At 43.0% G+C, this 21989-nt stretch overlaps 1 protein-coding gene across 2 annotated transcripts in view; it reads right to left on the reverse strand.

The window, feature by feature from the left end:
• IPO5 (importin 5) overlaps window positions 1-21989 on the reverse strand; it is a 127367-nt gene that overhangs the window by 101597 nt on the left and 3781 nt on the right. For both annotated transcript variants that reach the window (XM_075918783.1, XM_006119706.4), the window contains exons 2-6: window positions 14676-14756; window positions 9602-9794; window positions 7426-7528; window positions 7080-7176; window positions 6352-6456 (exon numbers count right to left, since the gene is read on the reverse strand). In XM_075918783.1, the coding sequence (XP_075774898.1) occupies window positions 6352-6456; window positions 7080-7176; window positions 7426-7528; window positions 9602-9794; window positions 14676-14756 (579 nt within the window). The remainder of the gene's footprint in view (window positions 1-6351; window positions 6457-7079; window positions 7177-7425; window positions 7529-9601; window positions 9795-14675; window positions 14757-21989) is intronic.

Raw genomic sequence — 21989 nt, forward strand, 5'->3', positions numbered from 1 at the left:
CAACAAGGGGGGGGGGGCCAGACAGACACTTAAAATTTATAAAAATCAAACCATAACAATGAGTACATAGTGCTTAAATGGTAAAAATCGCATCTTGTCAGCTTAACAGGTATAACATCCAAAAAGCATATCTATTATTTTATAACCAGCAACTGTTTAAAGTTGTCTGTTCAAAATTATTTCAAGTTAAAAGGCAAGGAGGCTTTAGTTAACTGATTAGACGTGCAGTCTTGATACTATAGTACCAAAATTCCCCTAGCTCTGCAGTAACGTTTAGTGCCTTCCAGGAAAAAAACTGAATCTCTAAGGTAAAAGATAAGTCTTTTGCTCTTTATATTCTACGACAACGGTTCCCAACCGCTGGGCCACAGCCCAACCTGTGGCTGCAGGGCCACAGTGGCTCTGGGGACTGAGGTAGACCACTCTCGCTGTGGCTATTGAAAAAGGCATGTCCTGCCCTGCCTCTCAGCCAACCGGCACTGGGCAGATGCAGGTTCTCCTTCCAGACGCAGAAGAGTGCTTCCCTACGTGGCAGAAAGGCCATGCGGAGCCGCTCTGCATGGCCCTCCCGCTGTGCAGCGAGCCACGCTTCTGAATCCGGAAACGCCCCCAGCTCTGGTTGGCTGAGTGGTGGGGCAGAACACGCTTCTCCCAACAGCTGCAGCGGGAGGGAAGGCACTGGGTGGTGTACTCCAGCCTCCAAGCCACCAGAGCTGCAGCCATGCGGGCAGCAGCGCAGGGCTAAGTGGGGGGGAGGGGGCGGAGGGAGGGGCAAGGCAGGTATTGGGGGCTCCAGGAGCAGGGTTAGTTCTGGGTGGCTCTGTAGGCTGACCTAGTAGTGGGGGGGAGGGCTATGGGGCAGGGATGGCACAGGGGGGCTCTGAGAATGGGGCTAATATTAGGGGCTGGCACTCGGGGAGAGTTGGTTGCACTGGGGTTCTGGAAACAGGAGGCTGGTACTAGATGGTCTGGTGGTGTGTGGACGCTTTAAGGGATGGAAGGGCTAGCACGGAGGCATTTGGGATGGGGGTTTGCACTGGAACAGTTGGGTGCAGGGAACTCTGGGGTCAGTGGCTGATGCTGGGGGTTACTGGAAAGGTGGGGGGCTCTAGAGGTGAGGGCTGGGCTTTTGAGGGACTTCAATTTTTATTTGCATATTCATCATTTGCATAATGAATATGCAAATAAAATGTTACCATCTGCTGAAAGTTTGTGAATGGGTTTGCCCAACCCCAGGATTAAAAAGGTTGGGAACTACTGTCCTAAGAGGCATTTTTGTTCCTTTGGATATTACCCTATCAATATAATACATATTTATTTGTATCACTATTAACCAGGTTTTGTTCTTTATTACACTAGTATAATTTAAAGAAAACAAGTTGTATTTGGTTCGCCAATTTATAAATACAGGTTGAACCTCTCTAGTCTGGCACTTTAGCCTGGCAACATCCATGGTCCAGCACAATTTTATTTAGCCAGATGTCCACTTATGGTTGTGGCTAAGTTTTCCGTGGTACCATAATGTTTGATTACAGTCACCACTCCTGGCTCAATATTCTATGCTGGTATTTAGTTCTAATTTATTCCTAAATGCTTATAAGAGCCCACTAACAGTGTAAGTAATGCTGCTAAACAATATTGACCTCCCAGGTTCAGCACCGGTCAGGTCCCAAGGGTGCCTGACTAGAGAGGTTCAACCTGTGCAATATTGCTTTTCAACACAATTAGGATGTTAGTAGCTTAATCTGCATCATAGAAGACAGGTCAACTTTATATTAGTTAGTACCCTCCACCCATCTGAACTGGTCACTTGTATAATGTACACAGTGATTTTTCTTCATATTTCAGTGATTATGTCCAACTTGCCCATCCATGTAAAGTGTAGGCAATAGTAGAGCAAAAAGTCAATTTTTCAAGCCTGAGTATCTAAAGTCACACGTCTACATTAAATATAAGTGGCCTAATTAAGTTTTCAGGAGCACTGAGCACCAAATGACTGAAGTTGGAGCTGCAAGTACTTTGTTTCCTTTGAAAGTCAGGGTTCGTGTATTTATATGCTCCACTATGAATTAAGGAACTGAACTTTAGACATCAAGGCTTGAAAAAAAGTCTAATTTAAAAGGCCCAAATGGTCATCCAGAATCTCACACCTGTGTCCAAAGCCAAACTTTAATCAGGGTTGTTGCAACATTGCATATCCTTCCCTTTAGCCAATAAACAGAATGAACTTCAACAGCCACAAAATTCTTTTACAACTGCTTCCAAAAGGTCACCCACAATAATTCTCAGCTCCTATTTATAACCAGGTATATATACATATTCTGTATTATCATAGTCACAGAATCCACTCTTGCCAAAGAGCTATGGACTAGAATAGTTTTCAATTACAAATATGTAGCTAGGCCTTAACATTGCAAAGTAAATCTTGAAATCATGAACTGAATGCAATCAATATAGTGTTTATTGAATCTTCAGAAGGCTACATACTGAAGCTCCGAAGGGAAACTGCATACACAGGCTGTTTGCAATCTTTAGATTTCAAACCGATTTCCCTTAATTATTTCTCTGCTTAACTTTTTAGTATGAACAGGATAATTATCCCACAATCTCTCCTTGCTTCTTTCTAGCTGCCGAAACCCTAAGGCTATGTCTGCACTGGCATGAATTTCCGAAAATGCTTTTAACGGAAAAGTTTTCCGTTAAAAGCATTTTCGGAAAAGCGCGTCTAGATTGGCAGGATGCTTTTCCACAAAAGCACTTTTTGCGGAAAAGCGTCCGTGGCCAATCTAGACTCGGTTTTCCGCAAAAAAGCCCTGATCGCCTTTCACACGATTGGGGCTTTTTTGCGGAAAACAGTACTATGCTGTCTACACTGGCCCTTTTGCGCAAAAGTCTTTCGGAAAAAGACTTTTGCCCAAACGGGAGCAGCATAGTTTTTCCGGAAAAGCACTGATGATTTTACATGAGATCGTCAGTGCTCTTCCGGAAATTCAAGTGGCCAGTGTAGACATCTGGCAAGTTTTTCCGGAAAAGCAGATGATTTTCCGGAAAAAACTTGCCAGTCTAGACACAGCCTAATTGTTTCCTACTCTGCTACTAAAAGTTAAACAAAATTTGTCATAAAACTGAAATTCTAGAGAATAGAAAACTGATTTTAGTATCACATACACAAGTGCACCTGTAGTTAACCAGGATATTTGATTAACTGGCACCCCTTATTCTTGCAACATGCCAGATAAATCTTCTACTGTATAATCCAGCCTGAATCATAGGTAAGTTTCCACTCTGATCCTCTAGAGCAGGGGTCAGCAACTTTTAAGAACTTTTAAATTTAACTTATTCACTTCTATTTAAGGGTCTGCATGCCACTGATACTATTTAAAGTCACCAACAGTCCTTCCTCCACCTACCCCTGTGTAATCTACTCCCCCCAGCCCAGGTGAAGGCTGGGATAAAATCTTGCTTCTTAAAGTAGCAAGCACCAGAAGTCTAGCTGGGAGTTAGGACAGGACAAAGTGCACACACAAATTAGCCACACCTCCCCGACCTCACAGTACGAACTACTTCTGTCTCCCCCACACCCCAATGCCAACACCCACTCACCCCCCCCTTCCCGCCTACCCCATGCAGTCAGCCTTTTACTCCCCCTTCACAGGAGGCTTCAGTGCTGAGTTTCTACCTCTCTCCCCCACACGAGGGATTCTCCAAACTCCCCTCCCCATTACCCATTCCCTCACTCCTCCTCCTCCTCCTCCACCCCGCCTTGCCCCTTATTCTCCCCTTTTCTTCCTTTTTATTACCAATTAAATGGGATTTTACATCCTGTAGTAAGATGAGGGTCTGAAACAAAAGCCCATGTAGTAGCACAGGCCCAGTTTGAAGCCTGAGGCCTAGCTAACAATGGACAAAACTTGACTAATATAAAACAAAGCTAAGCTGTGAGCAAGAGGCAGGCCCCTGTTCACAGAACTTGGCACGAACAGGGCTGAATGCAAAACTCTAATTGGTAATAAGCCCAGGTGTAAAACAGTAATTGGTACTGGTCTTAAGCTGAAAGCATATTCCAAAAGGATGGTACCATCAGCTCATTAAAAAAAGACCTTGGTACCCACACTCCCCATCGATATCGACCCAGGTTCATAAAAGGGTCTAAACTGACAGCATGGATAGAGATGTTCTACTTGAACCAGGAGGTGTAGAGTAATGGGTAATATCTAAGTAGCATCAGAGGGTAGCAATCTACAATGTCAGGAGTGATTTGTAACTTGTTTGTACCTGAACATAAAGTGGCGTCTTGGAGAGAGGGGGACAGTCTTTGTCCAGCTAAGGAGGCAGTGGGACCTCCCACTGATTGAGCTGAGTCCACTTTTATGGGGTATATACGCGTAGTGGTTCGGTAGAGTCTACTACTGTACTTTGCTTAACATTAAACCTGGCTTGGTGCCTTCGATCCTTAACAGATTTGTGATCTTTGGGGGCTCTCAGTGACTGCTGTGTTAACTAACTGTGCAAGTCAACACAGCACACACGCACACAGCCTTCTGATTATCATTGATGAAGCAGAAGATCTGTCAGGACAGCACAACAGTAAATCCTGACCTACAACATCTCTCTACTCCTTAAATCTCACTAAGAATTTTCTAACAAGTCATTTTTGTGGCTCTCTTCTGAACCCTCTCCAATTTTTCAACATCCTTTTAAAAATATGGACACCAGAACTGGATACACTATTATAGTATTAATCTTATGAATGCCAGAAACCGGTTCTGCAAGGCCAAGAAAATACTCTTACAAAAGTATATACAAAAGTCAGTGCATATACATTAAAACATCCTACCAAATTCAGTCCATTTTGGTCAAATTCAAGGGTCAATGGATTTTAAATATCCAAAATGTTGTGATTTCAGCTATTTAAAATCTGAAATTTCCTCATATTGTAACTGTAGGGATCCTGATCCAAAAGGCAGTTGGGGGTAGGGACCACAAGGTCATTATTGGGGGGGAAACGGGGGGGGGGGGGGTTTGCAGTATTGCTATCCTTACACTTTTGTGCTGTTGGCAGCACTGCCTTCGGAGCTGGGCAGCAGCTGCTACTCACCAGCTGCCCAGGATCCCAGGTCTGAAGACAGAACTGCCAGCAAAATGACCCTTCTAAGACAGCCTTGCAACCCCTCCCAAGACTGCCTGTTTGGATAAGGCTCCCCAATTTGAAAATTGCTGGTTTCTTCTGTGAAATATACGATATAGTGTAAAAGCACATAAGAGATTATTTCATGACCGGGGCAGGGGGGGAGGGGGAGGAGAAGAGAAATGGAACACACCAGATTTCACAGTCCACGTGGCGTCAAACACACTAGCCACATGTGGTTATTTGGCCAATTGAAAGTGGCTAGCTCACTATAGTGCCTACTGCTTCAGAACTGGTTGGACACCACAGCTATATATTAACAAAACTTGTAATCTCATCAAACGTGCAATCAGGTTTGACAAAGCCATTTCCCTTAAATTCATAAGGATGAACATTAATTATTTTCTCAACTTTTTCTTCCTTGTTCACTGAATACTAGTCAGAATTTTCATTATTTTGTCTTGGACTGATGTTACGTGAACAGACCTATGACTACCTGGGTTATGCCTGCCCTTTCTGAACAGCACACAGCATTAGTACTGTTCCTGTCTTAATTTCCTGGATTTCCATGATTTAAAGAGAGCAACAAGGTGACCAGTGGCACCTTAAAGACTAAACAAAATATAATTATTGTGTAAGCTTTTGTGAACTGCAATTTTTTGGGCTAGAGGTCTCTCTAATCAACTGAGTTATCTTGTACGCAAATTATTCGTAGTCTGCGGATTTAAAAATATTTATCCTTAACAGACGTTTAACATCCTGCTTTACTATTTTGTAATCCTACATTTCCTTATACTATTGAGCATAAATCTTTTTAAGGATCATTTATGTTGCTCAGGGTGCGAATAAGCCAATCCCCTGAGTGATGTAAGTTACACTGACATAAGTACTAGTGTGGATAACGCTACACCAGCAGGGGAGCATCTCCCGCTAATAGTCCTACCACCACTCACAGAGGTGGTTTTATTATGCCAACTCCCTCCCATTAGCATAGAATGCCTTCACTATGATATTGCTGAATGGGTACAGTTGCAATGCTGGCGTGGCTTATGTGTAGACATGCTCCAAGTGAACAAAAGACTAAAAGCAATTTGGCACATATGACCAATGTAGAACATAGCAAGAATTCACAAGCCACTAAGGAGTTTACAAATCAATAATCTGTGCTTACGTCAAGTAAATATAGGTGGCAGTGATCAGATGCTTTCTGGATGGTTTCTTACCTGCAAGATTCCAGGTAGCAAGTCTGCAAAATGTTTCAGAAGAGGAAGATTGTGCTCATTAGCAAGTACAAATGCAGCTGCAGCCCTTGCAGACAGCATCCTGACCTAAAGTGAAGAGAGGAGGAAAAAAGCTGTTTTAGGCTAAGATTAGAGTTTGTAATGGTATACTGATGTTTGATGACATTTGACACTATTTTTAAGTAAGCTGCTAAAATGTCACGCTAGTGTCACTGTAGGTAAGGTTACATTTTAGATTCACTTTTAGTTTCCAAAACAGCCACTTGGAAAAGTTTATTATGTTTTTCCACTAAGGCTTCAATAAACTCATTCATCAGAAATTTTGCCAAACAATCAGTCAAATCTCAGGTCTTCATTACTATATCAGAACAACTTTGCTCGTGTGAGGTTGTATTATTCACCATTTTTACATAGGGGGAACTGAAAGAAAGGGTAACATTTTAAAAACTAAGCAAGTGACTTAGTAGTCCTATTTTAAAAATGACTTAGGCACGTAAGAGGTAAGTGTGAAGCAAAGTGAATCTGACTTGCTTCCAACCTGACTTAGGCACATTTGAAAATGTTATCTTTCTGGGACTTGTCATGGTCAGAAAGGAAATTCATGGCAGACCAGAAAACTGAATTCCAGGTCCACAGTGTCCTAAGCTGCACCCTAATCACCAGAACATCCTCCCTCTTATGAGTCTATAAAAGGGGAATGTGTGTATTACCGTTGGATGCTCCTGATCTTGCATACACTGAACCAACATCCGCTTAATGACCTCCAAATAGTGTTGTTGTTGATTCCCAAAAATCCCAGGAAAGTTCCTAAAGACAAAGAACACCATTTTAGATATGTTTAAGACTTTAGACTGCAAATTAAGCTTAAAGATACACTTTAAATCATTAACAAATATCCTACCCTCTTTTTCTGGGTGTCAAGTAAAATGCATACCAGAATATAAAAAGGATGAATAATCAGTTGTAAAGTATTACAGTTTCTCTCGTCTTGCATTTCTTACAAGCATATGATTTGGCTAAAAACCCACATGTACTAACTGAGGTCCAGAAGCATACCAAAAAATATGCAGAGCAGCCTCACGCAGTCCTACATTCTGGGAGCTGACTGAATCAAATAAGAATTTCAAGCCTTCTGGCCACTGGTTATTGCCATCCTCATCTAGGAAAAAAAAATAAGATTGTTTAAGTCTCAAATGCAACTTACAGCAATTAATATATTAGGATATCAGCTGTGCAAAGCCTTTGCATGCTCTGACATTGAACTAAATCAAAACTGAGCAGAATTTTAATTAGTTAAAATAAGAGCAGTATTTCAGCAGCAGCAAACTGGTGTATACTTGGACTAAGAAAAAAAGTACACTTAAATCTTTAAAAAAATTACAAACAAATTAAATGGAATATGTATAAAAGCCATAGTATAAAGTATTCCAGGAATGTAAAAATGGTAAAATTAAAGGAAAGGCCTATCAGACAAGCAAACACACTGAAAGGGACAGAGAACAGCATTTACTTTTATGAAAAGATATTCATATATAGTAAGAACACAGTTGTGAAAAAATTTTACTGAAAAAGTCAAAGTAGTGAAACTTAAGAAATTCGTACCCAACCCAATTTATGTTTCCTTCTGTAGTTACTTCTACATGGATATAAATATGGCCCTACCAAATTCAGGGGATCCATTCTGGTCAAATTTCAGACACAGGATTTGAAAAATCCATTTCATGTTTTACATCTGAAATTTCAGGCTGCTATAACCACGGGGGTTCCAACCCAAAAAAGGGTCCATGGGGCGGGGGGGGGGGGGAAGGGGGAGAGGAGGCAGTCTCAAAGCTCTTGTACGGGGGGCTGCAGGATTGCCATCCTAACTTTTGTGTTGCCTTCAGAGCTTTCTGCAGCCATAGGAGATTCATGGACATGAGTCTGATCCTCCCCCCTCCCCCCCCAATGTTGTAGCGAGTAGGGATGTTAGACAGCATGTAATAAAATAGTCACATAACTACACAAAATTTTATCAGTTATACAATTATTTGATAATCCCCAGGGATGGGGCTGACAGCCAGTGTGCTCTCAGCCCCACTCAGTCTCCCCTCTGATAGAGGCAGCAGTCGTGTGGGGGAGTGGGGGCAGCAGAAGGAGCCAGTCCATGAGGGGAGACTATTTAGAAACCAGCTCCCTGTGCAGATTGGTTTCCACCCTGCAGTGCTGCACCAGCCTCTGTCGGCAGTGGGCCCAGGTTTCCCACGGATAGAGGCTGCTTCACAGGATGCTGGAGCAGACTCCCTTGCCCCGCACATTGCAACCCCTCTGCCCCTCCGACAGAGGCAACGTCAGTACACACGGAGAGGTTTAAAGCCAGCTCCCCACACTGGCTTAAAAGTTGGCTCCCCACGGGCACCGGATCCCACCACGCTACACTGCTGCCTCTGATTACAGAAGCAGCAAGGGAGGAGGAGGAGATGTATGTAGTCGACAGGATTAACTAATAAGACTAGGTTTAATTTGTGAATCGTGTAGTTGACTATACATTGACATCCGTAGCTACAAGTGCCCCAGCCAGGGTCTCCAAGCTGCTAATCCCAGCTGGGCTGGGGCAATGTTTCCTTTTCTTTACATTAACGTAAGGAATGAATTTTGTTATATGCACCAATATGGAGGTTATGTATGGCCAGGGTGAGGTCAAGGGGTTTAAGGTGTGGGAAGGGACTCAAGGCTAAGGCAGAGAGCTGGGGTGCCTGGGAGGGTGAGGGTTTTGGCTGGGAGTTCAGACCCACAGGAAGACTTACAACTGGGCAGCAGCCCAGGAGTTTCCAGCAGTGGTTCCTGCCCCTGCCCCCCCAGAGCAATTGTGTAGGGTAATAAGGCAAAAATAAACCCTATCCCTGCCCAGCCCAGAGACTAGCAGCTGGAGCCCAGGGAATGTCAAGAGCTCTGAGCTGGGACGCCCCCAGCCCTGACCCTCTGTAAGCCCTCCCCCATGAATTCTAGTTTGTGGTGAGTTGATTTAATTATCCATTACACGTTTTTCATAGTCGTGAACTTGATAGGGTCCTATAGACAGCAAGGAGAAAAACTCAGATTATGTTTTGTTTAAGCTGAAATATTTAATATTTAACCATTGTACTTGCACTTGTACTTTGAAATTCTACTGAAGATTAAGAAGCAAAATATAATGCAGATATTTTTAGATCGGTATTTACATACAGGTAGTGATCATTGCATGTAGGTAACATACCTATTAAATTCCTAGCCAGCTCAGCAACAATGTCACAGATTTTTTTTCTCATACTAGACTGTGTTTCCATCTGAATAATTAACAGAAGTTCACTTTTGATGGCAGTTTGAACATCAGGTGGAAGGGCTGGATAGACTTCCTCAAACGCAGAAGATAAAAGGCGTCGTAGAAGGACAGCTGCCATTTGTCTAGCCTATTGCAAAAACATATTTTACATATTACCATGTTTTCTGTGGAAAAAGCCTCATAAACAAGATATTAGTTTGACTCCTATGAAATGTTATGTGTTTTTATACACAATCCATTGGATAAACTAATCAAATTATTTACTTGGAAAGGGGATAAGTATGTATGTAGTTTAAGATTACATACTTTTTCAAGATTAAAAATTCCCAATCTCTTCTAAAAACACCACTGTCTCTTCCCATAGATTTTAGGTGTTTTTAATTAAAATTGATGTGTCCTAACCTCTCCTCTTTAGAATTTAATTTCATTGTGCTTCATATTTTTCTCAACTGAAATAACTCGGTTAAGTAATTTGGTTTTTGTATTTAGGCATAAGTATCTAAAGCTATCCCTACTAGAGGCCATTAAGTCATCACCCCCCCCCCCCCCCCCCGGTTTTTGTTCTAATAAATTAGTGCTTTAAAATCCTTGACAATAACTAGTGACATTGACCAATATTTGACCATTGACCAATTAATTATTTTCAAGCTGGTCATGTGTCCATCCTTACAAATACATAATTCAAAGATCTATTATATTTTAGAGAGTCTTTCCATCCATCAACTCTTCCTAAACGCTAAAAGCTAGGACCACCAAATTCAGTATACAGCTTCCTCTTACTGTAACTTAAAGTAAGCTCAGGGTCTGGTGGTGCCAGAAAAACAGAATGTTCCTGACATGGGATTGCTTCTCAAAACCATACAGAAAAGAGACAAAATCACAAGGTAGGTGAAAGGGGCTAGCTAGGGGCATGCATGCCTACCAAGATAGGAACATTGCTGGCTGTTCCCCTTCTTCAGGGAGTAGGAAAAGTAAATAGTTTGCAGCATTCCTTAGTCTGGCTGGGGAGTGCAGGGGGCAAATGAACCTGGGCAGGGCCGGACTGAGACCTTTAGAGACCCTAAGCACTGAAAAGATTATGGTGCCCCCCATATGTAAGTCAAAATAAAAACAATACTATACCATAAAATCTCATTCTTTTTGGTGCCTCTGCTTTGCTGGTGCCCTAAGCACGTGCTTAGTCTGTCTGTTGGGTAATTCAGCCCTGAAACTAGGATTGGCTTAGTGAGAGAACATATATCCCTCCCTAACCTGTGCCCACTGGCACCGCAGCAACCATGGAGAGGCATTTCTCAGCTGCTGAGAGACAGGGCTGGGGTAGTGCTCCTTCTCTGGAGCAGCCGGAATACTTAACCCCTCATTCTCAGCCCCGCTTCAGAGCAATAATTAAAATGAAGCATGTACATTTTAATGTATTTTCCAAAAAAACCCAAAATTAATTAAGGACCTGAGCAATGCTGGGTAAATCTTCTAGTAAATTAATAAGCTAATATAAATATCTAGCTTACAAGTTTTCATAAGCAGATCTCAAAAGTTCTTTATGAGGATTAAGTATTATCGCCATTTAAAGATGGGGGAAACTGTGGTAGAAGGTCATACCATTAGGCCAATGGCAGAATCAGGACTAGAATCCAGGTCTCCCAAGTCCCAGTCCAGTGCTTTCCCCCACACTACTTCACAAATAAGCTATTATGTTCATGAATGCTAGAGAAACTCCTAAAATAGAATTAGTGTAATGAGTAGTGCATTGCTCATTCATGCATGCAACAAGGCAGGATACACTTGGGATTCATAGAGATCATCTACATTCATTGGGGAATCTGACAAGATTTCCAGGGAATGTACCTTTCATAACTCAATCATATTCTGTAAAGGACAACAACCACAATTCATAAAATCCACAACTGGATCAGACAGAACCCTCCCATGAATCCTGCCTGTGGATCCCATCTAAGATTAGATCAACCCTAGTTGCTGAAACCAGTAATCCAACAACTGTGCACTCTGTTGGCTAACAATGAGCATGACTTATGAAATATTCATGCCTTTTTAAGCGTGATTACAAGTAGCAGCAGGATGGAAGATGAAACTAAAGAGGAAACTGGCATGAGCCTGAACAGAGAAAAAGGAGAGGAAGAAGGTGGGCCTCAATGTGGGGGTGGTGATGGTATTCTCAAGCTTCAGCAACAGACTTCTAAATACCAAATGGGCGCAGGAACCCCCCCCCCCCACCCGCCCCCCGAAAGAAACAAAAACACTTTTTTCTTTGAGTGTCAGCACACTAAAGGCTTCAGAGTAACTTTTAAAATACAGTGAACCCTCGTTTATCGCGGTAGATAGGTTCCAAACCCGACCGCGATAGCTGAAAATCCGCGAAGTAGGCTTTGAAAGCCGCGGAGGGGCTCCGGCGGGGGAGCAGCCCAGGCGCGCCTGGGATGCCCCCCCCGCCGGCTTCCCCCGAGGCTTTGAAAGCCGCGGAGGGGCTCCGGCGGGGGAGCAGCCCAGGCGCGCCTGGGATGCCCCCCCCGCCGGCTTCCCCCGAGGCTTTGAAAGCCGCGGAGGGGCTCCGGCGGGGGAGCAGCCCAGGCGCGCCTGGGATGCCCCCCCCGCCGGCTTCCCCCGAGGCTTTGAAAGCCGCGGAGGGGCTCCGGCGGGATGCCCCCCCCGCCGGCTTCCCCCGAGGCTTTGAAAGCCGCGGAGGGGCTCCGGCGGGGGAGCAGCCCAGGCGCGCCTGGGCTGCTCCCCCGCCGGAGCCCCTCCGCGAAGTCGTGAATCCGCGATGGTCGAACCGCGAAGTAGCGAGGGCTCACTGTATCTGTCCATTAAAAATCAAACTTCGGGTTCATTTAATAGTAGAAGTCTCATTCTATTGTGCTTTAATTGTTTTTAAACCAGCATTTGTTTTCTGTTTAAAATTTGCTATGGGTTAAATGATTTTGTAGTTAAGCAAAAAGGTACACAACTTTATGTTACAATTTGATAAATATCAATTGCTTTAACAGACACTAAATATGGATTCAAAATAATCAGGACATTATACACAGCTTTGAAACTTTAAAGGGCTAATTTATGTTCACACCATCCCAAGAATGAGAAGTATTCTTATTTTAGAGGTGAGGCAAAGTATTAGTCACCCAAAGGCCACATGGTTGGTCAGCAATGGGACTCTGGAGATCCTGAAAACCTAAGACTACTCTGGTTGTTGCTAGTCTGCCTTTCATTAAATAGGAGGGTTGAAAGGTAATAAAATAATACTTGTAGAGAACAATCAAGTGGGACTTTGTGAGCATCAGTTGTGACAAAAAACTGTGCAGAAGTGATCTAAACTATATATGAATATGATGTATAGGGCCCACAACAACTTTCTGAAGGGAAAGATTATGAAATACATAATTTCCCCCCAACAGATATAAACACAAAAAACAGGGTTTCATAACTTTGATAGTGCTGTTCTCCCCATATTTATAGAGAAATTCTAATTTATATTAAATTTCTTTTCATGATTCAGCAACACCTCCCCAATTAAAGCTCTAGGTTGAAAAATTACGTACTATTTTACATTTCTAAAGATTCTGAGTTTTTTGAGGTTAGGTTAGTGGTTTTGCACTTGGTATACTGTAAGGATAAAAATGGTTAACCAGTTAACTGGTTAGTGCCTGGGCCTGCCTGTCCTGGGCATGGGGCTGCTCTAGCCGTAAGGGGCTAGCCAGAACAGCCCTTATCAGTGGGGCTGGGCCAGGCCTGCCACAGATGTCTGAAAAGCAACTCCCAGCAAGCCAGCTACAAAGCCCATAGCAAAGCCTCTGGGGACCAGGGCTGGCTCCCAGAGAGACTTCGCTGAGGGCTCTTCAGTATAAAGCATATTTAATTTTTTTTCTACAGATCCTGTAGTGTATGTAAGTGCAAGGCTTTTTAGTGGTTACGCAGTTACATTTTTAAATGACTTTTTGCAACTCTAATGTGTCCAGATGTCAAAGAATAAGTACTTCTTGTAAGATTAAATTACTTCTGAACTGCAAGATATTTTGCAATGTGCAAACATTTCCAAACAAAGTGAGTACCTGAGGGGCATATTTTGTAACTTTTTATGTTACACAAACCAACTTCACTGTGTATGGCATTAGTTTAGAAGTTGTTTAACTGTCTGTCTGATCAATTAGAGAAAAAAGTTTCCTCAACAGAGCACAAAATTCACATGAATGGTAGTACAACAGAACTTAAGCAGTCTGAGAAACATTAGACATTTTAGCCTAAGGGCAACATTTAAATAGAGCCTTATAATGAAATAATTTGTCAAGCATTGCTATAGGTGATAATACCATAACATGCACATATACATTCATGTAAAAAATATTGTGCATAAGCTTTTCTATGAAAAGGTGACAAGTAGCAGGGTGTCAGCTGCATTAGTCTGTATCCACAAAAACTATGAGGATTCCTGTGGCACCTTAAAGACTAACAGATTTATTTAGGCATAAGCTTCTGTTGGTAAAAACGACTTCATTGATGCATCTGACAAATGCATCAATGAAGTCGTTTTTACCCACAGAAGCTTATGCCCAAAAAAATGTGTTAGCCTTTAAGGGGCTACAGGTCTGCTTGTTATTTTAGGGAAAGTACCATTTGTTATTTCAGCAAGACAATGTACATGCAGGAAGTAACGCAGGTAGACGCAATCACTATAAATCCCCAAAAGAGAATTAGTAATTAAGTACCGGTAACTCAAAAAGACAACGTACAACAACTCTACTGGCAATTGCACACAATGAACTACATACGAATGAAATCTAAATCCAGCTCTTTCTAAATGTGATGAATTCAGGATGACTCACTATAAAAATAACAATGCCAGATTTGTAATTCAGTCACTCATTCCTGCAATGAAACAACTTTCACACACACACACACACACACACACACACACACACACCCCCCTCTCCTCATTCATATCCTTCCCTCCACTCCCAGAAACCCTCTTAAACTTTGCAGAATTATTCTTAACACAAACCTCCTCAGCAGCAGCAGCATTCCTGACGGCTTGTAAAAGGAATGTGATCTTGGACTGCCCTGGGATAGTCTCGTATGTTTCCTACATATTCATTAAAAAAAAAAGTAGAAGTTACTACCGCAAGTTACTGCTGGAAAACATTAATATTAAGACTCTTAATTGCTCTAATTGGAGAATCCATTTCAAATTATTAGACAAAAAAGAACATGCATCATGTACACAAAATTAATTTGTCGAAGTAGATTGTGATGAATGTAGCACATATTTGGAATAATTTGTAAAATTAAACAATGAGACCTGGAAGGAAACTGCCTTATAGACTTCCAGAAAGATTTTATTGTATTTCTCAACTCAGGCCTGTAAGAGGGATGTTAAGGACTTATCAACTATCCGATAAGCAAATGCTTATCAGATATCAACAGGATAGTAGACTAGTCGTTTCCCTTTCTCCCCTCCTCCCCCCGACTGCTGCCTCTATCAAGAGGCAACAAGGGGGTAGGAAAAGGGGGGGTACTTCAAAGCGGCAACAGCGCAAAGAACCTGGGATCAGCCATGCAGCATTGCCCCTTTGAAATGCTGCTGCGGCATTTCAAAGCAACAGAGCCGTAGGGAGCCCGGGGTCAGCTGGGGAGTTCCCAGCTGATCCCAGGCTCTGTGCAGCGCGAAATGCTGCTGCAGCATTTCAAAGGGGCAGTGCTGCCCTATCGACTAATCCAATACAAAAATGCATCAACTACTTGCTTTGTGAATTACACGCTACTTAACATCTTCAGCCTGTAATGAAGTTTTATTTCTAAGATACAGATGTTAAATTGAGTGCAATTAAGTAACCGTGTAACTACTGAAAACTTCAGTGGTTACAGATGGGGCGGCAGGCAGTCACCCTGGGAGCCAATGTACACAGGATGCCAGCCTTTAAGCCAACTCCCCACGCGTATGGCTCCCACATGTCACCCCAGGCTGCTGCCTCTGGTAAAATGCATGTTCTGGGAGTAAGAATGTTAAATATCAGTTAACTGAATTGTCAATTAACTCCACGAATTCTTATAAGTTACTCGATTATTCTATAGTATCTGGCGGTGTGGCAGGCAGCCAGCATGCTCCAGCCCCACTCCCAAGAAGCCCCCTGCCACTCTGCGCTGCTGCTTCTGTATCAGAGGCAGCAACTGGTCCAGGAGGGGATCCAGTTTAAAAGCCAGTTTCCCTCATGGACTGGCTACCTGCTGCTCTGCGCTGCTGCCTCGGATGCAGATGCAGAAGCATGGGGTGGCAAGAGCCCGTCTGAACTCCAGGACCTGACAAAGCCAGAACTGAGCCAGGCGGCCTGCCCTCCTGGATCCTTCTATACTTTAAATGCAGAGCCACAGCAGGGGTAGGTCCCAGACCCAGCATGAGCCAAGACTGAGCTGGGCTGCTGACCAGCCTGCTAAAAATATACTGGCTGGGGCAAAGCGGAAACTGAGTGTAGTCTATAGCACTGTCCCTCAACCAATGGTATGAGTACCCTTAGGGATACTCAAGAAGTCTAGCGGGTACATCAACAACTGAAATTTGGAGAAAACTTAATTTTTTTCAAGTTTTACAGCGCTTTATTATTTTTGTACTTTTTACACCCAAAAAATGTCATTGCCTGCCTAGCTACGATTAAGTTGTTTAAAACAAATGTGTTGCAATGATAGAAAAAAAATTGTGTCTGAAAACTAGGTACAGGGGGTACTTATTTCTTTTAAAGGGGGTACTTTATAAAAAAAGTTGAGAAACATTGGTTTATAGCATTAACCAATAAGCTTTTGCTTATCAATTAACTGACTACACCATTACATCCCTAACCAGGAGCCTGTGTACAATCCAGGCTCATCAATTAACTATTTACATGGTTACACATTCACATCCCTATTCTAAGACCTAAATTAAGATTGGAACCAAATATCAGAAACTTTTGTAGACAGAAGAAAGTGACAAGTTTTATTTATAATACACCTCATCATTATAAGATTTTTCAGAAAGAAAAACCACCATGTGTTCCCCCATTTTTCCACTCATGTTCTAATGAAGTTCACATGTGTAAATAAACAACTAAATTTTAGATAACTTCTCATCAAAATACAAGTCTGCTCTGATTATACCTATTTCTCAACAAATCCATCTGTGACTCCCCTCCACACTTACATTCAATCTCTTGTCTTCGCTCTAACCCAGGGATTCTCGACCTTTTTATACTGACCCCCTTCACACTGCATGCCTCTAAGTGCCATCCTCATTTATAAATCAAGAACATTTTTAATACATTCCATTAATTAAATCAGGGATGGGGATCCTTTTTTGGGTTAGTGGCCTCTAGCCCACAGAAAAATCAGTCAGGCGTGAAGCAGCAGGGGCTGGACTGCCAGTGAAGGCTCCCCAATGCTGGGGGTGGGAGGAACCCTGAGAGATGGGGGCCGGGGCCAGGCAAGCCAGGGACCACATCTGGCCCCTGATTTGAATGCTAAGTTCATAACCCTATTTAAAATAAATTTACTTTTTCTCCCCACTTCTAAATTGAGATTGAAACATGTATTTATTGAATTGTTATAAGCAGAAGGGTTGTTGTTTTTAATAGCAACTGTTTAACACCAGAGGGAAGGCATGAAGAAACTGTCTATCACTTTTCACAACAGACTTAGCACTCCATTTCTAGGCACCCTTACTTATTTATATGCTACTACTGGTGGCAGTGCTAACTTCAGAGCAGAGCAACCATTTAGTAGGGATGTTAGTGTGTAACTCATGTACACAGTTAACCAATAAGCTGGGGCTCACTGGTTTACCTGCAGTTATACCATGCCCCCCACTCTGTGCCTCTGTATCAGAGGCAACGGTGGGGTAGGAGGGAGCTGGTGTTTTCTCCCCTCCTCCCACCTCACAAACATGTAACCGCTGAAAATTTCAGCAGTTATACGTTTACAAAAATAAATGGTTAACATGCCTACAATTTAATCCACCCCCAATCAAACTGAACTAGGGATGTAATAGTGTAGTCGATTAACCTATAAGCTTTTGCTTATCTGTTAATACGATATACTAAATGCATTCTTCCCCATCCCCAGTAAATTTTTTAGCAGGCTGGCCAGCATCCCGGCTCAGGCTTGGCTTGCTATGGATCTGGGACCTATCCCCACTGCAGCTCTACATTTAAAACATATTAGGAACCAGGCAGGCAGGCTCAGTTCCAGATCACACTGGATCCGAGAGCTCAGATCCTGCCACTGTACAGGGACTGCTGCCACCCCACTCTGCTGCCTCTATCAGTCCATGAGGAGAGCTGGTTTTTAAACTGGCTCCCCTCACAGACCAGCTCCCACCTGGCACCCTGTGCTGCTGCCTCTGATACAGAGGCAGTAGCAGGGAATGACAGGGGGCTCCTCAGGAGTGCAGCCAGAGAGCACTGGTTGCAAGCCCTGCCCTCTGGCACTATAGAATAGTCTAGTAACCGATAAGAATTCATGAAGTTACTTGACTATTCAATTAACAGATACTCTGCCCTCTTACTATCTTCCCCCCTTCTACAGTAAAATCTCAGAATTAAACACCTTAGAAAAAGAGGTTGTAAAGTCTGAAATATTTGTAACTAAAAAAAATGATTTTTCAAAAGTTTATAAAACTGAACTTTAATACAGCTTTCAAACTTGACTATGCACAAGAAAAATGCGGTTTTCCTTCTTTAGTAGTTTATATTTAACAGTACTATATTTGCTTTTTATGTCTGCTGCTGCCTGATTGCATACTTCGGGTTCCAAATGAGGTGCATGACTGACAAGTCAGTTTGCAATTCTGGTATTTATAACTGAGTTTTTACTGTACTACATAAGGTCAAGCTTCTTGTTCTGATTTTCGTGGCCTTTAATAATGCTCTCCTTCCCCTCTTTCTGACTCTTTATACATCTCCCACATAGCCCCATTTCACTAGCATGCCCTCACCTCCAATTTGTTCACTTCACCTACAACCATCTTCATATTTTCTATCACACTACCCCCCCTACACATGCAACTCTCTCCTTGAACTAAATTTTAAGATCCAGTACACCGCCCCTCGAAATCTCCCTTTTCTACTGTAATGCTTTCAGAAAGTTACCAACTAAAAACAGGGAGGAAGGTCATTGGGGAAAGTACTTAAATTACTGTTTTATCTTTCACATTACTTGTTCTTTTAGACTAAGATTTTTCAGACAGCAAACGTATATCAGAAGTGCCTGCACTTCCCAAAATCGGCACTCACTGGTTCAGCAACATCCGTGGTCCTAATGTTCCTCAGCTAGAGTGCCCGGGGAGCCTACTGTCAGGAGGGCTAGCAGCAGCCAGGGCCTCTGGCAGCCTAACTAGGGATGTTAAGTATCAGCTAACTGACTAGTTGAGTAACCACATGAATTCTTATTGGTTAGTTGACTAGTCTATAGTACCCAAAAGTAGGACGGGCAGCCTCTGCCACTCTGCACTGCTGCCCTTGTGTCAGAGGCAGCAGCGTGGGGTGCCAGGCAGGAGCTGGTCCATGAGGGGAGACCTTTTAAAAAACATCTCCCCTCACAGACTGGCTGCCTTTTGCCCTGCACTTCTCCCTCTTATATAGAGGCAGCAGTGTGGGGTGACAGCATCCCCTGTCCAGGTGAGGTCTGAGCTCCCGAACCTGGTATGAGCTGGGACTGAGCCCCGCTGCCTAACCACTTGACTCCTAATACACTTTAAATACAGAGCTGCAACAGGGGTAAGTCCTGGACCCCACTGAAAGCCAGGCCTGAGCTGAGCTGTTAGCCAGCCTGCTAAAAAAATTTACTGGGGGGGGGGGGGGGAGGGGGGGAGAGGAGGAAATGCATGTAGTATAGAATTAACCTATAAGCTTTTGCTTGTCAGTTAATCACTTAACCGACTATACTATCACATCCCTAAGCCCAACCAAGACCGGGGGATGGCAACAGCATAGCATTAGCTCAGCCAGGCCCAGCAACGTGTGTGTGGGAGGGATGAGACGGCGTAGAGGCAGGAGTGCTGGCTGGGACAGTAGGAGATCTGGGGTCACTTAGGGGCAGCTGGCTGGGGAGCTGGTGGCAGGGACCTCCCCATGTCGGGCAAATTTCCTGATTCAGGTCCTGAGGATGAATGACCAGGGAGGTCCAACATGTATTTATCATCTGGTCATTGAATACATGTATACATACTCTATAATTCATGTTTGCTGACCACCCTTCTTATCCCAGACTTACTGTCACTGGAATATTATTCCCCAAACCTAGATACAGCAAGATAAATACAATAGCAGACATAGCAAACAAACTAGAGAGATCCAAATTCTAAGGAAGGAAATATATTCTTTTGAGACTTGATGAAAAGAAATGGAACAGTTTTTATCAAGATGGTTTGAGTTAACAGTGTAAGTGTTGCAAAGTATTACAACCGTATATTATAAGTTTGAGACCGGTACATTTTTTCTGAGATTCTGAATTAAATTTTTATTCTGTACACACTATTCAGAAGAGTGATGCAATACCATACACCTGGATTTGCTATACAGGCAGTCCGCGGGTTACGTACAAGATAGGGATTGTAGGTTTGTTCTTAAGTTGAATTTGTATGTAAGTCGGAACTGGTACATATTGTAGGGGAAACTCTAGCCATACATTTCTCCAGAGCTCAGTTTTATTCTCCCACACCTCACTTCCCTCAGACCTTTATTCTCAAGCTGAGGTGTCTGCTGAGAAAAGCCGCTCCGCGTCTCCCTGGTCTGCTGGGGGGGGGGGGGGGGCGCTAGCTTCACGTCTCCCTGGTCTGCTGGGGGGACGCAGCTAGTGCAGGGTTGCCTCACCCTGTTTGTAAGTAGGGATCCGATGTAAGTCGGATCCATGTAACCCGGGGACTGCCTGTAACACTAATCTCAAGCAGTTCTTGCACCCTCTTTATAGGTATTAGGGATATCAAGGGTTAACCAGTAAGCATTACCCTTAAATGATGATGCTTACCAGTTCCAGTTATCTAGTGAGGCTGGAGCAGTCCCCCTCCTCCACCTTTGATCTGTTAACTGGTTAAACATCACATTCAACTGGTTAACCAATTGAACAGGATTTTTCATCCCTAAAAGGTTCCAATTTTATTTAAGAATTTAGTTCCAACAGCTATTACTACTCAATAGTAACATAGTAGAAAGTCATTAATGGCAAGTGACTGCATGGAATACAGGAGGCCCCCAACTTGCAATACGATCGGTTCCGGGGGAAGCATCGCAAGTTGGGGGCATTGTAACTTAAACCCTCATTTACGATAGGCTCTGTTGTAAATGCGGGCTGAGTTTCTGGCCCCTTCCACACTTACAAAAATGGTTGTAAGTGCAGGGGGCTGGAACTTGGGCGGTCGCATCTCTGAGGCCTCCTGTATTAAATTGTGCATGTTAGTAAGTACAAACATGCTCAACCCAGGTTTAGTGCATTAAAATTTATTTTTCATTTGTAACAATTAACTGAATACTTTTAACACTAACCAGTTAATCCTCAACATTTCTTTGAGATAATTATTCCCATTTGTACAGATAAGGAAATGGTGGCGTAAAGTTATCAAGTTACTTTCCTGAGCTACAAAGCAAGTCAGTGGCAAAACTGGGACTAGTACTAAAGAGGTTTAGTTATTCATGAAACATATTACACCAGTAAGTGTACAGAAGCATATTTTGTGAAATATTTAACAACACATTTTTTATATTTAAGGGTTTATTAGGTTTGCACATTAGCCACTGACACCTGATATTAGATGTGGGGCCGGAAACCTTTCAGAAGTAGTGTGCCAAGATTTAACATATTTGCTTCTATTTGGATCTGTGAGCCGGGACGTGGTGAGGGAGAGATGGAGGGCTGGGGCAGACTGTGTACCATGACCGTATTTTCTGAACCAGCTGCAGCTAGGGAGAATAGTTTAATTTAAATTATTAAACAGATTAAGCATTTAAAACTTTTTCATGTTAAATTAATATTTTGTTTAAAATGAAACTATGTCCAACACAAAAGGTTTCCAAGTTTTCTTTATTTATGGGAGGGTGGGGAATCTTTTTTGGGTTGGGGGCCACTGACACAGAAATATTAGTTGGGGAACCACATAAGTGAAGCAAAAAAATTCCTCCAAAAACCCCAAACCCTCACTCCTCTGGAATTCACGTGTCCCCCAACTGAGACGACTTACTCCTCTGGTGCTCCAGCCCCACGGAGCAAGGGAAAGGGACAAGGAGGACTGAGGTTTAGGGCTTTCCATATGCCAGATTTACTTTTCTGGGGATCCGGAGTTAGTGGATCTTATGGACCC

This window comes from Pelodiscus sinensis, chromosome 1 (assembly GCF_049634645.1).
Source record: "Pelodiscus sinensis isolate JC-2024 chromosome 1, ASM4963464v1, whole genome shotgun sequence".
Lineage (NCBI taxonomy): Eukaryota > Metazoa > Chordata > Testudines > Trionychidae > Pelodiscus > Pelodiscus sinensis.